At 32.7% G+C, this 14,585-nt stretch overlaps 2 protein-coding genes across 2 annotated transcripts; one reads left to right on the plus strand and one right to left on the minus strand.

Moving 5' to 3' along the window:
* Nucleotides 1-2,178: 2,178 nt before the first annotated feature.
* Nucleotides 2,179-3,781, plus strand: LOC133790874 (vacuolar iron transporter homolog 4-like). Its single transcript, XM_062228705.1, has one exon. The coding sequence runs from the start codon at nt 2,320-2,322 to the stop codon at nt 3,010-3,012; it is 693 nt and encodes a 230-aa protein (XP_062084689.1). The 5' UTR covers nt 2,179-2,319; the 3' UTR covers nt 3,013-3,781.
* Nucleotides 3,782-5,303: 1,522 nt separating this feature from the next.
* Nucleotides 5,304-7,282, minus strand: LOC133790875 (glycine-rich RNA-binding protein RZ1A). The gene is made up of 4 exons (XM_062228706.1): nt 7,018-7,282; nt 6,664-6,781; nt 5,670-6,233; nt 5,304-5,525 (listed from the first exon to the last, which is right to left on the minus strand). Exons 2-3 carry the CDS (start codon nt 6,772-6,774, stop codon nt 5,685-5,687), a joined length of 660 nt encoding a protein of 219 aa, XP_062084690.1. The 5' UTR covers nt 6,775-6,781; nt 7,018-7,282; the 3' UTR covers nt 5,304-5,525; nt 5,670-5,684.
* Nucleotides 7,283-14,585: the final 7,303 nt, after the last annotated feature.

The following is a 14,585-nucleotide window of genomic DNA, read 5'->3' on the forward strand; positions in this document are numbered from 1 at the left end:
TTGATATAATACAATCGTGAGTTCTTTGTAACAAAAGAAACTACTAGGGTAGGGTATGTATGAGTAACTTTAATGGTAGCATTACTTTTGGTTGCCAAAATATATAAAATAAGAAAAAATAATAGTTTTTTTTTAAAAAAATTAGGAGGCAACGTTGCTTCGCAGTGGCAACTTTGTCAACGTCTCTCACAATATATAAAACTCTTTAATAGCCAAGTTAACATTAATTTGAGAAAAGTCAGTCAAGCCACGCTTGTGACTATTGCATTATAGATGCTCTAAGCGGAATAATGCAATTTTTTTTTTACATTTTAGTTATTTTTTATAGAAAATGTTTTTTTAAACAATATTTTTATAGAAAATTTTATTACTATTCTTTTGTCGAAATTTTTATTTTACTTTTACATGTAATTTTAATATTTTCGTCTTTGTTTATCTATTTATATATAGTATTATTCTTATTCTTTTTACAAATACATATATTATGGGCTGGTCACTAGGGTATACTGTAAATATATATATATATAAATATATATATTTATATAGTGGGATATGTTAAGATTATCAGTCCTGAAGGTGTGACCTTCCCCAAAACATATTATTAGCAGCTGGTTCCATATTGAAAGGCAATTGTATAAAGAAATAATACATGAAACATCAATGAAACCATGTACTTATAAAAAGGCATTAATTTTTAACATATATTGGGAATATACTTATTTGGTACTATGTGTTTTTGCAAAGTATTATTTTGGTACCCTCTGTTTTCAATAATGCTCATATGGTACCTTGTATTTTAAAATCGTACATATTTGGTACCCTAAACTTAGATTTGATAGATAAAATTTTGTCAATATGATCAAACTGTCATCAGTTATATGTAATTATGTAATTAAATTTAAATTTGTAACTTACATAATTAACAGCAATTTGATTAAATTGACAAAATTTTATCTATCAAATCTGAGTTTAGGGTACCAAATATGTACAATTTTAAAATACAGGGTACCATATGAGTATTATTGAAAACAGAGGGTACCAAAATAATATTTTGCAAAAACATAAAGTACCAAATGAGTATATTCTCAAATATATTCAATGGATCAGTACTTTTCTAGTCTTCTCAATTGGCATTTAATTATTCTTAATTAAGTAGAGACTAGAGAGCCACAAGCTCTAGTGTGTGGAATGCACACTCCCTTGAATTAATTAATAGATATGAGTGAGATTTTACTTCCCACAACATTGAAAAAATAAAGTAGGACAGATTAATTATAAATTATGACTAATCTCGTACGTTTACAAATGTTCTTTCTTCTGATAATTATGTGTTGGGGTTGCTTTAATTTTGTGTGGTTATATAACTATATATATCCACACTTTTTCGATCAAGACAATCTTATATAAATATATATATATATATATGTATATATAATCTTTGTAAGTGCTGGCCTATTCAGCATTTTCATCACTTGCACAAATTTTAAAATATTTTGCATGCGCGCGCCTCATTAAACAATTACACCTTTTCTAACAAAAACAAGATTTGATGAATCAACTAATCTAGCTATAGGGCTACTAATATAGGTCAAGAGATTTAATAACCTAATTAAACCTTTATTAGTAATAGTATAGCACGATGACAACAGAAACTTATTCTGATCTTATATATAAGATTTATAAATATATATATATATTTATATGTAAACTCGAAAATAACTAATTATTACATGTTTATGTATGTCCTCACTTCTGAAAGATACACTGGCCGATGCCTCATGAGAGAGGCAGCAGTCTCTGGCTTTTTAATTAATGAAAATATTCTAATTCTATGTCTTACACATATATGTCTGAAATTCTCTTGAGCTTTTATATATAATTCTTTGTATTTACTTATTGATACACTTATAAAATATGATCAATACAAATGTATAATTTTCTGGGATTAATACAAAGGCAATATATATGAGAAGACATATAATAAGATACAAGAGATAACGAGTAATCTATGAGTCTATGACCAACTATATAAATATATGACAAGAATGAAGTAATGGGTCCGAAAGAAAATTTAATGTAATAAGTTTTAACTCCACTATAAATGTATATTTATATAAAATATTAAACCCACATCACCACCTTTTTCCAGGACCATTAGCACTGATAATGAATATCCCATCCCCTCTGATCTATAAATACTCAAAATAGGAGGGCGTGTGTTCTCCACAAGCAAATACAACAACAACAATAATCAATAACTTTCCTTCTTTATTGAAACATATATATATATATATATATATATCTTGGAAAACATCTTTCATGGCTTCCCTTGGAGCTCGTGACCAAACCTTGGCTAGTAATAACCACGTAGAAATCCCAGTTTACATGAACTCATCCAATGACATGGAAGCAAAAAACGAGCGCCAAGAGGCTGATCATGATGACAGCCAAGTTGACTACTCCCAACGAGCACAGTGGCTTCGAGCAGCTGTGTTGGGAGCCAACGATGGGTTGGTTTCGGTGGCGTCACTGATGATGGGAATCGGATCAGTGAGAAAAGACATCAAAGCTATGCTTCTGGCAGGCTTTGCAGGGTTGGTAGCTGGGGCTTGTAGCATGGCCATAGGAGAGTTCGTCTCTGTCTACACTCAATACGACATAGAAAAGTCTCAAATAAAGAGACGACGTCGTAATGGAGAAGAGGGAGTTGATGAGACGAAGGAGAAGCTACCGAACCCAGCGCAGGCTGCAGTGGCTTCGGCACTGGCATTCTCACTGGGTGCGCTGGCACCGTTGCTGGCTGCTGCTTTCATAAACGACCATAAGGTGAGGCTCGGCGTGGTGGCCACGGTGGCTAGCTTTGCACTGCTGTTTTTCGGTGCCGTTGGAGCTGTGCTTGGGAGGACCCCTGTGGTGAAGTCTTGTGCTAGGGTCCTGATCGGAGGGTGGCTGGCTATGGCCATCACTTTTGGGGTAACCAAGTTGATTGGCTCTGCTGGTCTTGGAATGTGATTTTCAAGCCTTGTTGTTGTCAAGGCTTTTTTTAACTCTTAAAGCCTTTGTTTATGTTGTTAATTAGTGTGTTTACAGTTTCACTTAGTTCATCATCAAATGTGTTTATCCAATTGAGTAATAATAAAAATTGGATATGTATTACGTACGTACATGTTGTTTATTTCTACGTTCAAACGAATTATTTACGTACTCATATATGGCCTTTTCCACGTTTATGTCTTAATTAAGAATAATTATGTCTTAATTTCAAGTCTTCATCCCATGTTTATTATGTTTATTATTAGACGAATTTTTTTTTAGTTTCGAAATAAACGAATAGTGAAATTAAATGATTTTGTCAAAGATGATTTTCCAATAATAAACATAAAATTTCGAAATGGTAATCAGGTAGGGGAATGAAAAGAAAGTGAACATTGATAAAAGTTATTGAATCTATTGAATCCTTGCAACTTATAGATTGAATTTTTTTTAGTGTCTGTTTTTCAACCTATTTGTTTTCTCCCCACACCACATTGATTGGTTACGATGTTTGTATAAAATTGACATACATTTTTTTCTATATATAAATGTATAAACAATTATATACCATTTTTTTTTAAGCAGTACATACCATCACTTTGTTATTATTATTTGCTTCACATGAATAAGTCGACGAAAATAAGAACTTAATTGAAAATTTGGTGCGAAAAACAAAATTTAATTAATTTTTTTTTAATTCAACAAAATTTAATAAATGGAAGAAGGAAACAATGTTGTGCTATATTGTGACAAGCCAAACAAGAGACTGTGTGAAGAATATTGAATAAGGTAACTTGTTTAAAAGTGTTTAATTTTACTCTTTCTACACTTGTAAAATCGATAATTTCAATGGTTTTTCTAATTCATTTTCCTTTATAGACTTATATGAGTATTATGAATTTATTGTTAAGAAATTGTTTATTCTTTATTGAAACATTTTTTTTTAATTAAAAAACTCAAATTACAAGTGAATAGTTTCCATAAAGGAGTTGCCAGCGTCCGACGATGATGGACTTCTATGATCTATTTAAAGTGTTTTATTTTGGAAAATTCCATTGCTATTTGAGATGCTATCCAATTCAGACATTGCTAAGTTTAACGACTAAGAATCTAAGCGTTTATTATAATAGTAAAATCCAAGGCCTATTTGCAAATCTACAAAAAATAAGAGCCATTCGTGCTCAAGCATTTTTTCATCATAAACCAGCAATATACATGATTTTTAATAATAAATTATTTTCATAATATATACATATACTGTATAATTTGAATATCTAAGAAAACCACATAATAAAAAATGCAAGAAAAAAAAACAATTATTCACACTTATGAGCAAGGCAATTATAGGACGAAATAAATTTGATAGCATAACTGCAAAACCATATGTGGTGAGCAAACTTGTTTCGATACGTACGGACCAATGAACCAATTACCAAATGGGGGTTTGGTTTGACGACTTACCCAAGTTATCATAATCGGCAAACAAACCTATAACGAACCTTTTTGTCTGAGCCCCAAACCCCACCAAAATAAAAATGGCTACGGAGACCCATTAAAATATAAAATGAATGGCAGTAAAAAACAATAATAATGATAATAAATAAATAAATGAATGAAAAAAATAATAATCATCCAACAGATCCCAGACAAGCTGCCACATGGTTACGCAGAATGGAATGGAATGGGATACTTTCACCAGTGCACAATGCAGAAGATGATGAGTGGGTTTTATGTCCAGAGGAACTGGTTGCAGCCGAAAAAACTTTTGACAAATATTTTAAGTTTAAAACCATGCATGCCCAATTAGTATCAAAGAAACCCAATCATGTATCCAAAAAGACCATAACTAGAGCCAAGTGTCCTGCCAAAAGGTTAAGAATATTAATAAAGCAGGAAAAATAGAAAAGAGAAAGAATAGCATGATGCATAAGAAAGGCATGAAGAAGAAGATGTTACCCGCTTGACTCCTGTTTATTAGTAAGATACCGAAAACAGAGCTCAAGTGGGCATCTTAGATCTAAGACCACTTCTTCCCAAGTGAAAAAGAAGCAGACTCCAAACAAATCCCTCACCATCGAGATCCTTGGAACAAACTAAAACAAATCGACCCTTCCAATACAGAGCGCAATTGGCTATAGAGAAGAACGGTGAATAGGAACGCGGTACCAATCATGGCATTTGTACTCAACAATTCACGAAGGCAAGAGAATCAAGCAGAGCAGTAGCGCAATTCACAGAGTATAAGAGACCAGATTGGAACACATATCACGTATCAAGCAAGCATAAGATTTGCATAGGACGAAAACAGCAAATTTGAGCATTTAGGAACAAAAACAGTTGAACATTTGTGCCAAGTTCGCATTTCAAGTTCGGATTTACTACACTGATTCCCCCAGACAATCATCACATGAACACACCCTGCAAAAAGAAGCTCGAACACTTTTCCAAGAGTGATGGTGAATCCAGTCCCAGCAGCACCAGAAGTTCTTTAACTGCAATATTACACAATTACAATGCCATAAGTATCAAAGTAACCATTATTAAGATAAAGAGTACTGCCAAGACAACAAAAATACAGCATTACGAAAATCAAAGTAACCACTATTTAGATGTAAAGTATTGCATGTATTACGTACCACTATTAGAAGCAATTAAGATCCGGAACGAAAACCTCCTCCTGTGCTACGACGCTCATATGGTCCAGAACGATCGCGACTAAATCGATCAGAACCAGAACCTCCACGGCTACCACCTTCTCTACGCCCACCAGAAGATCGATCCCCATTGCGGTCAGGACCATAACGACTGCCACCACCATTTCCACCATACCTATCATCTCTACCACCACCACCACCACCTCCTCCACTACCCCCATATCTGCTGCTTGTTCTTCCACCTTCACCAGGACACTCTCGGGCAAAATGTCCAGGTTTACCACACTTGAAGCACTCACCACCATTACCACGCCCAGAATCACGATCACGGCCACGGTCACGTCCACGGTCACGATCACGGTTGCGGTCACCATCATAATCCCTACCAGAACCTCCTTGATGAGGCTGAGCCTTATCAACAGTAATGGTTCGTCCATCCAAATCCATCCCATTCATTGCTTCAATTGCCTCATCCATAGCTTTCTTATCATCAAAGGTTACAAACCCAAACCCACGAGATCGCCCAGAGAACTTATCAACAACCACCTACAAAATAAATTATCATCGGTCAACAGTTTCAGAAGAATCAGAACCATGTTAAAATAGCACATAGTTTCCACCCACACATATCAAAACCCAATTTCTTCAAACTATATTTATCCTAAATGTTTTCAATCCACACTGCTGTATTCTTCACTTAATTACAGGACAGTTAATTCAATCTGAATAACTAGCTGTATCATACTCAATTACTTCCAGCTATATTCATCCCAAACCCATAAATTTGAACCTATAAACGTTTTAAATTTCCCCACTTAGCCACAGGACATTTCATTTAATCTTAAACACCTAGCAGTATCATACTCAATGGTAAGAACAAAAAGAAACCCACCAATGTAAGAAAGCTTATTTACATTTAATTGTTTCATAAAGTTCAAATTTTGAATACAAACTTGATACAAATATACACATATACCTTGGCCTCAACAAGCTTTCCAAACTTCTCAAAGGCATCTTTTAGACCCCTATCAGATGTTGACCATGATAGGCCACCAATAAAGCAGCGATATTCCAACTCCTCAGACATTATTCAACTGCAAATTTCATTATGCACAAAAGCAAATTCAAATAACGCCGTTCAAGATAAAAAAAGACTAATAATTCAAATCATAACTCATCAGGCCTAATCATTCAAACAATAAACGCCATCAAAACATTCAGATCCGAAAAAGGCAACAACAAAAACAAAAATAATAATCCTGACAAAAAAACCTAAAAATTAAGAGCAAAATCAGATTCAGACAGTAAGAAAGGAATCGAAAGAGAATACCTTTAGAGAAAGAGGAGAGGAGAAGAATAGATAGGGATCTCGGGGAGAAAGAGGCGGTGAAGCAGAGAAACGCGTAGAGAAACGAAAAAGGAAGCAGAAAGAATAAAACTTTCGGCCTAGAAGAAATGATATGTAGATGGAGAGATGAAGAAGATATTTGAGAGTGTGGGTAGGGCAGAAACCGGGTCAACGGGTGGATTGGTTTCGTTTTGCCCCGTTTAAGCGGGCCCCGAATTTGGAGCGCCAATGGGCTTTACTTTGAAGCCTCTTCAGTCCCCCCACGCATACAATGCCTTTATCTTTATTTTGAGATTTCCCAATTTGGATAGTCTCTTTACTCTTTTACTTTTACTGTACTTGCCAAGTTTATCAATAACTAAAATCTCCTCTAATCCACTTCTCTAGTGGTGTATCACTCAAGTCATAGTTGGTATTTACAATAGAATTTAGCGGCCCGACAAATTAAAAGTCGAGATGTTTTAGAAGGGAAAATTACGTTATTGATTACAAATATATTTTATATTATTATAATAATACTGTTTATTTTTATTACAATATTATATACAAATCCTAACCCTTTTTTATTTTAATTAAAGAGTTTCCTTTTTAATATTTAGTTTTTTTATATTATTTTAATTTAAATAATAGGCTAATTTTGGAAAATGAGATATAGAGAGGATATTTTAATAGATTGTATAATTAATGAGTGTATTTACCATTCACACTCAAAATCCATGTACTTTGTTATTCCCTTCCTTCTAATTTTGTATTGTCTTTCACATTCTAATATCTTCTTTTTTAATACTCTCTCTTCAAAAAATGAAACCTCAAAAGACAAAAAATAAATAAAAAAAGACCTTCCTCTCCTTCCATGGTAAAACCTCGAAGCTCCAGTGAAATACATGCTACAATCAATTGCGGAAGGTGGTGAATATAGGTGAGCAATCGTCACCATTGATCTTCGAAGAAAGTGAAGATTGATGAAGCCTTTAAAACATCCATGGGTCGTCGTGAAAACTCCATAAACAACGATAATGGAGCTCATCGAAGTCTTGTTTCTTAATGCTAACCTTTTTGTTTCTATTTTCTTTGTTATCAAAGGGTCTTGCAATTCTTTTAATTGGTTGTTGAGAACAAATATTATTGATTGATTTATTTTAATGGGTCAATTAAGTTGGTATTTGTTTATCTCAATAATAATTTTTTTTTCCTTTTTCTTTGTTGTCATTAATCATTTGTTTTTATTTTCCTTTGTTGTCATAGGGTTTTCATATATTTTTCTTACGATTTTTGTTTATTTCTTTTATCTTAATGATAATATTATAGTGATTCAAACACTAAATTCATAAATATTTTTGTTTATGTTATCAATTTGTTGTTTATGTTTCTTAATTGTTTTAATAGTAAGTGTTGATTTTTTTATATACATATAAACAGATTTGGGACATATATTTCAAGACAAATGATAAACGGGTTAGAATGTAAACTTATTTGTTTATTATTAGAAGATTGTTTTGTATGTTGATTTTTTTTTCTTTTTTATGAATATACAATTATTATTATATTTATTTTTATGAATTTGTCTTGCTATGAATATACTATTAAGTTTATGTTTATTTTGTCAATGTTGAATGAATATATCATACTATAAATAATTATTTTTATTTTTTAATTGTTTTTATTTGCTTTAAATTGGTAGATGTGATTCTTAAATGTTGTTGATATCAACTTTCATTATAAACTGTTATGTTTATGTTTAGTTTACTTTTTAAAAGTACAACGATCTTTTCAAATATCATTGTAGAAAATATATACAGTTATCATATTTGTGTATCTCGTTTTAATAAAATAAACAGTAACATATATGACAATAATGCTATTATTAAACACCATTTTCATTTATTTTTATCATGCTATAGTAAAATAAACAAAAATATTATTGTTAGATGGGTTGGTTATAATTATACATAGTTTTCTTTTTTTTTAAAACATTTATCAATATAAAAAATACATAAAATAATATATTAGAATAGCAGGTTATAGTTATACAAATGTTTTTGTTAATTCATTGTGTACTTTTATACGAAATATATTTATGTTTATTTTTTTTATTGAATTGTGTTTTTTTTTCACTATATTAGTTTATCAGATTAAACAATTTTTTTTTCTTCTGAAAATAGTTATTCAAATTTCAAAGAATTAGTCACCAGTTGATTGTAATATCTCATTTAATTGAGATAATAATTTGTATATTATATAATTACTATTTGATTTATTAATTGAATTCCTATAATATTAAATATGGTAAGTTATATATATATATAATAAAATTATGAAAGTGGCTTAATAAGTGAGATTGTGTTTATATAATTATGTTTAATAAAATGATATTATTATATATACTTTTGTAAATACTATATGTGATATTATTATAGTAAATTATTTATTTTTGTTGTATGTAAGTAAAAAAATGCCCGTTTTAGAATCCATAATGACTTGTATCTTATTTGCATATTGAAATTATTAGTTGTATATTATTTTGAGTAGTTGAAATTTGATTCTTAATTAATAAAATTTCTTCTTTTTCAAAGAAAAAAAATTTCATCAAACACTCATCAAAACAAAAATAAAAAAACTATTTTAAAAAATATTTCAGTTAATTAATATTATTTGTAATCAATATTTTAAATGAATTGTTGCTGTTTTTTTTTTTTTTTTTTTTAATTACTACTTTTCTTACTCAAAACTTTTTAACATATTAAAAAAAAACTATTAATCTTTTTTTGCTTTTATTACATCTTATTTTATTCCATTCTTATTTCTATTGTATTATTTAAAAAAAACACACACACACACTCTGGCCTCATCTGTTAGCTAATTGACACTTTTAAAGGTTTGTGTTATCTTTAGTGTGACTGACACTTTTAAAGGTCAGAAATTATAAGTGTTAGTTAATCAGTGATATTGGAAAACCTATATTTTAGGTATAGGTATCAGCTGATCATTGATGACTATACCCAATACTATAGACGATATTTTAAAAGTGACACCATATTCCTTTAAAAAATAAAACCAAACAAAAGTTCAACTCTTCTTTAACCTAACCAATCTCTTTCTCACACACTCTCAAATGCCTTCGTTATTCAAGTCACTACCTCTTGATCTGCCTCCCCTTCTTTCTCTCTTCTCTCTCCACCTCTTCCTCTTTTTTAATGCATGCAAATCAACGCAAGAAAGCCCATAACCACAAGGAACTTACACCCCAACACATGTAGCTCTTTGCCTGTCTATATATTCCTTTATTTGGGTGTAGGTAGACTAGGTGAGAAAGCCCACGACCATAAGGAACTGACACCCATACGCATGTGGCTGTCTCTATCTATTCCTCTTTCTAGGTGTAGGCAAACCAAATGAAAATGCTATGACGGCAATGTAATATCCGTCTTTGCATTTAAGGGTATTTTGGTAATTTGGTCTTTTGTAATTTATGTTGATGCATATGTGAATTTGTTTTCTTTTAAATTTCATGATAATATGTGGTTTGTTTTATGATAGGATATGTATATGTATGAAAGTGACAAACCATTGTTTCTTCAAGTATCAGGGGCTTAAGTGCCAAAGATATTGGAAATTAGGGGTTAAAGTGTTGGTATTAAATGAGAAAAATTAAGAATACGTATCAGAATATGATCTTTTTAAAAATTTACTAATACCAATCAAGATCATACATATATAGATTGTTATACCCAGATTTCAAGCCATGGAAAATGTGACCTCGAAAGTTGGATTCGCAACAAACGGTCTCGTAAGGATTAGAGTATGCTCCAGGATTGTATATCGAGCCTGCAAAGTCCGATATATGACCTCGAATATGGTGACCTCGAAACGATCGCGATATCGGAAGGTAGCTCCGAGAACACCCTCATCTTCAGGGACGACTTCGGATCAGGGGTCTCGAGCTCGATGTACGTGCGATCTCGAAAGCCACGTGAACTCGAGAGATATCTTCAGCTCGACAGATGACGGGAAACCTGAGAAGCTAAAGCCTTAGAGATACGCGATAACCATCATAAATATCTACAAGTATTATAAAAATGAGATGTAATCCTCATTTATTAATGTAAATCCCCTGGAATCGTGGGATATTATTTGATCAGTTATGCGTTTCCTGGTCTTCAGGGACGTTTCCTTTTATATCTGATTATAGGCATTTAAGGTCATTTATTTTATATACACAAAAAGAGTAACTACCCAAAATATGTGGGATAGTATTCTGCAGCCTTCTCTATAAATAGAGAGGCCATGCACCATTGTAAAGGACGGAAATTCTGATCCTTGAGAGAAAACTCTGAAGAATTAATGCTTAAGAATTTTCAGAGATAATCTTGAGATTAATAACAGAGACTCATGGACTAGGCAGATTTAACTGCTGAACCACGTAAAAATCGTGTGTTTGATTTGTTTTATTGTATTTGGCCATTATCAATTCTTGTTTATGTGCTCTTCTTTCACTGTTTGACGAAAAACGGCGTCAACAGTTTGGTGCTTTCATTGAGAGCCTTAAGCATTCATCCCTGAGAGATTCATGGCCACGAACAATCAGAACACGCCTGATGAAAGTTGCCCAAGGCGTCCTGGAAAACAACCAATGGAGAACCCGAATGCTGAGGAGAGAAGTGGGTCTTCTGATTCCCGGGGACCACTGCCTCCACCAAGGGATGAGGACATGTACTACAATCCTGAGCGTTACGTTCCTATTGTAGAACTAGAAAACCGGCAGTTGAAACAGCTGTTGGCAGAGGCCAACAAACGGAATGAGGAGTTGACTAGGATAGCCGCAGAGGTGCAGGTGGCTTAGCCCCCGCCTCCGCGCGAAAACCAAGTCCCTCCTCCAAGGGACGTGCATGTTCCTCCCCGGAGGCCCCGTGGGCGTCCACGAAAGGATGCTGCCACAAGGAGGCCGACTCAACCTTCGGCGCCAGCAGAGCTGATGCGTGTCGTATTGCGTACCAAATTTAACAAATATTTTATTTACTCTAAAACCAATTATTTAGTATAACGGCAAATAGAGGTCGAACCCAAGGGAACTATATTCAGTTTATTATTCACAAAAGCTTAACAAAGTTAAATTGGAAAGGGGGGTTTTGAAAAGTAAAAGTAAAAGCAAGAATTAAGAAAACAATTGATAACAAAAAGAGATTAACAACGATTTTAAAGACAGTTAAGAATTATTCTCCACCTCAGACAATCATGCATGAATATCAATAATGAATATTATTCCGATTCCCAATTAAACTATTAACCCTGTAGATAACGCTTAAGCAGTCAATTATCCCAATCTCCCTATCACAATCAATTACGGCTAAGCGCTCAATAATCAATTCTTTTTACCAAACAACAAACCTATTAAGCATACGATTCAATCAATTTAGGAAAAGCATTAACAACAGTGGAGATAGGTTAATCTAGGCAATAAATCAATGAAGCATTTAATTCATTTAACCTAGGTTCTATTCTTCATCACAATCAACAACACTTTTGACCACATCATTGATTGCAATTTATCACAAATACTTAGAACCCTAAACTATTAGGTGAATAGAAATTCTAAGATGATAATGAAATAATGTAAACCCTAATTAGTTGTACACCCTAACAAGGAATCACAAAATTCATACAATAGGCATAGAAAAATAGAATCAATTTAATATTAGGGAAATCAAGAAATAATATTCACATCTGAAATCAAACAATCATGTCTGGGTTTTGAATAACCCCTAACCTAAAAGAAACTTAGCCAACAATCATGATGAAAAACATAACCAGAATCAAAGAATAGAAGAGTTTAGAGAAGAAGAAAACTATTGAAAAAGTTGAATGCGATCCTCCTTCTTCTCCTCCGCTCTCTTTGTGTTTCTCTCTCTAAAATCATGTATCTAAAACTTTTTTTCACGAATATGACCTAATCCCCCTTTTATTTCCCGTCCAAAAATTAAGAAAAATCGAATTTGAATTTGAATTTTAACGCGTGCCGCGGCAGCCATATTTCCTTGCCGCGGCACGAGACTTCAGATATGCGATATAGGCTTTGCGTGCCGCGGTATGCAACTTTCCTTGCCGCGGCACGAGACTCTCTGTTTCTCTTGTAGCGGCAGGGACTTTTCCCTGTAGCGGCAAGTACCTGTCTGACTTGCCTCGTAGCGGCAGGGACTTTTCTCTGTAGCGGCAAGGACCTCTCTGACTTGCCTCGTACTTTTGTTCTTTTCTCGATTTTTCTTCACTTTAACACTTTACTCCAATGGTTAGAATCCTACAAAATCATCATTCAACCAAAAATCATCAAAAATAAACAATTATCCTTAAAAATAATGATTTAGATTAAATGAAACAAATTAACAAAACGATTCTAACTATCCCCAAACACACTACTTATGAACACAAAATCTGATAAGTAGAAAGGTAAACTTTATAAAAAAAATATACTTATCAAATTCCCCCACACTTGAACTTTGCTAGTCCCTTAGCAAACCCACTAGACTCTAAACAAAACTAAAAACTAACAAAAAGGCAGTCTCACTGAATACGATGATTGTCTCAGAGAATTACACTAAAATATTATGCTATAGTGACTTTGAATTTCATAACCATCAGATTTTCAACTCCTAAATTGATGAACCACTTGAAATTTGTCTTAAACCACGAGTTATAACAGTCCTACTTACCAACTCACTTGAATCAAGATGAATTTATACATGTCATTTTATTCATATATTTTTTTTTTTTTAGCAAACTAGCCCCTCATCAGAAAATGAGTATAAATATATAAAGGACAACCACTCCATAGACAATAACCAATTACTCTCCACTAATATAAACACACAGAATCAAGAATCAAAAGGTCTTTATCAGCTTATAATGTATGGCTAGGGTACAGGGTAGATGAGAAGGATACATTCTAGGCTCATATTGCACCATAGCCTACCTAATATATATACTTTTTCTATTTCTACTTTGGATCTTCTTCAACAATTCCCTCATAAATTTCATACATTGTTGATCTCTCTATTTTCCCCCACACTTATTTTCATGCAAGAAAAGTAAAATTTCTTTTTTTTTTTTTTTTTTTTTTCTTTTTGCTTTTAACATATTTCTTGGGGATAAATAGGAGATCCTTACACTTATAACCACATCATATACAAAAACTCTTATTATACTTCTCTTTTTTCTCTCTTTCTTCTCTTTTTTTTTTTTTTTTTCATATAACCTCTCATCCCATAGTAGAAATTTAACTAGCTAAGCCATGGTACAATGGGTCATCAACACAGATAAAGAAAAAGAAAGAAGTTTAGGGTTAAGTAATGAGTTTTCATCGCCAAAAAAATATATGGTCAATAAGGCCCAAAACAGGGAACTAAGGATACATTATTGATAAGGTAGGCTTGAAAGGCTCAAACGATCCAAAGAAATTGCCTTTATCATTTTCCTAATTCTGTGCACTTATGATTTCGCCTCAAGCAATTAACTAGTGTGTTCTAGAGTGGCGGGGGCTAAGTTGTATATATCTATAT

Source organism: Humulus lupulus, chromosome 7 (genome assembly GCF_963169125.1).
Source record: "Humulus lupulus chromosome 7, drHumLupu1.1, whole genome shotgun sequence".
NCBI lineage: Eukaryota > Viridiplantae > Streptophyta > Magnoliopsida > Rosales > Cannabaceae > Humulus > Humulus lupulus.

Bases quoted from the DNA above. Each gene is read 5' to 3' on its own strand.
- LOC133790874 (XM_062228705.1), top strand. From the start codon at position 2,320: ATGGCTTCCCTTGGAGCTCGTGACCAAACCTTGGCTAGTAATAACCAC.
- LOC133790875 (XM_062228706.1), bottom strand. From the start codon at position 6,774: ATGTCTGAGGAGTTGGAATATCGCTGCTTTATTGGTGGCCTATCATGG. The intron at 6,234-6,663 runs GTATATGTGTAT...TTTATTTTGTAG, and splicing joins GAAAGCTTGTTGAGGCCAAG to GTGGTTGTTGATAAGTTCTC.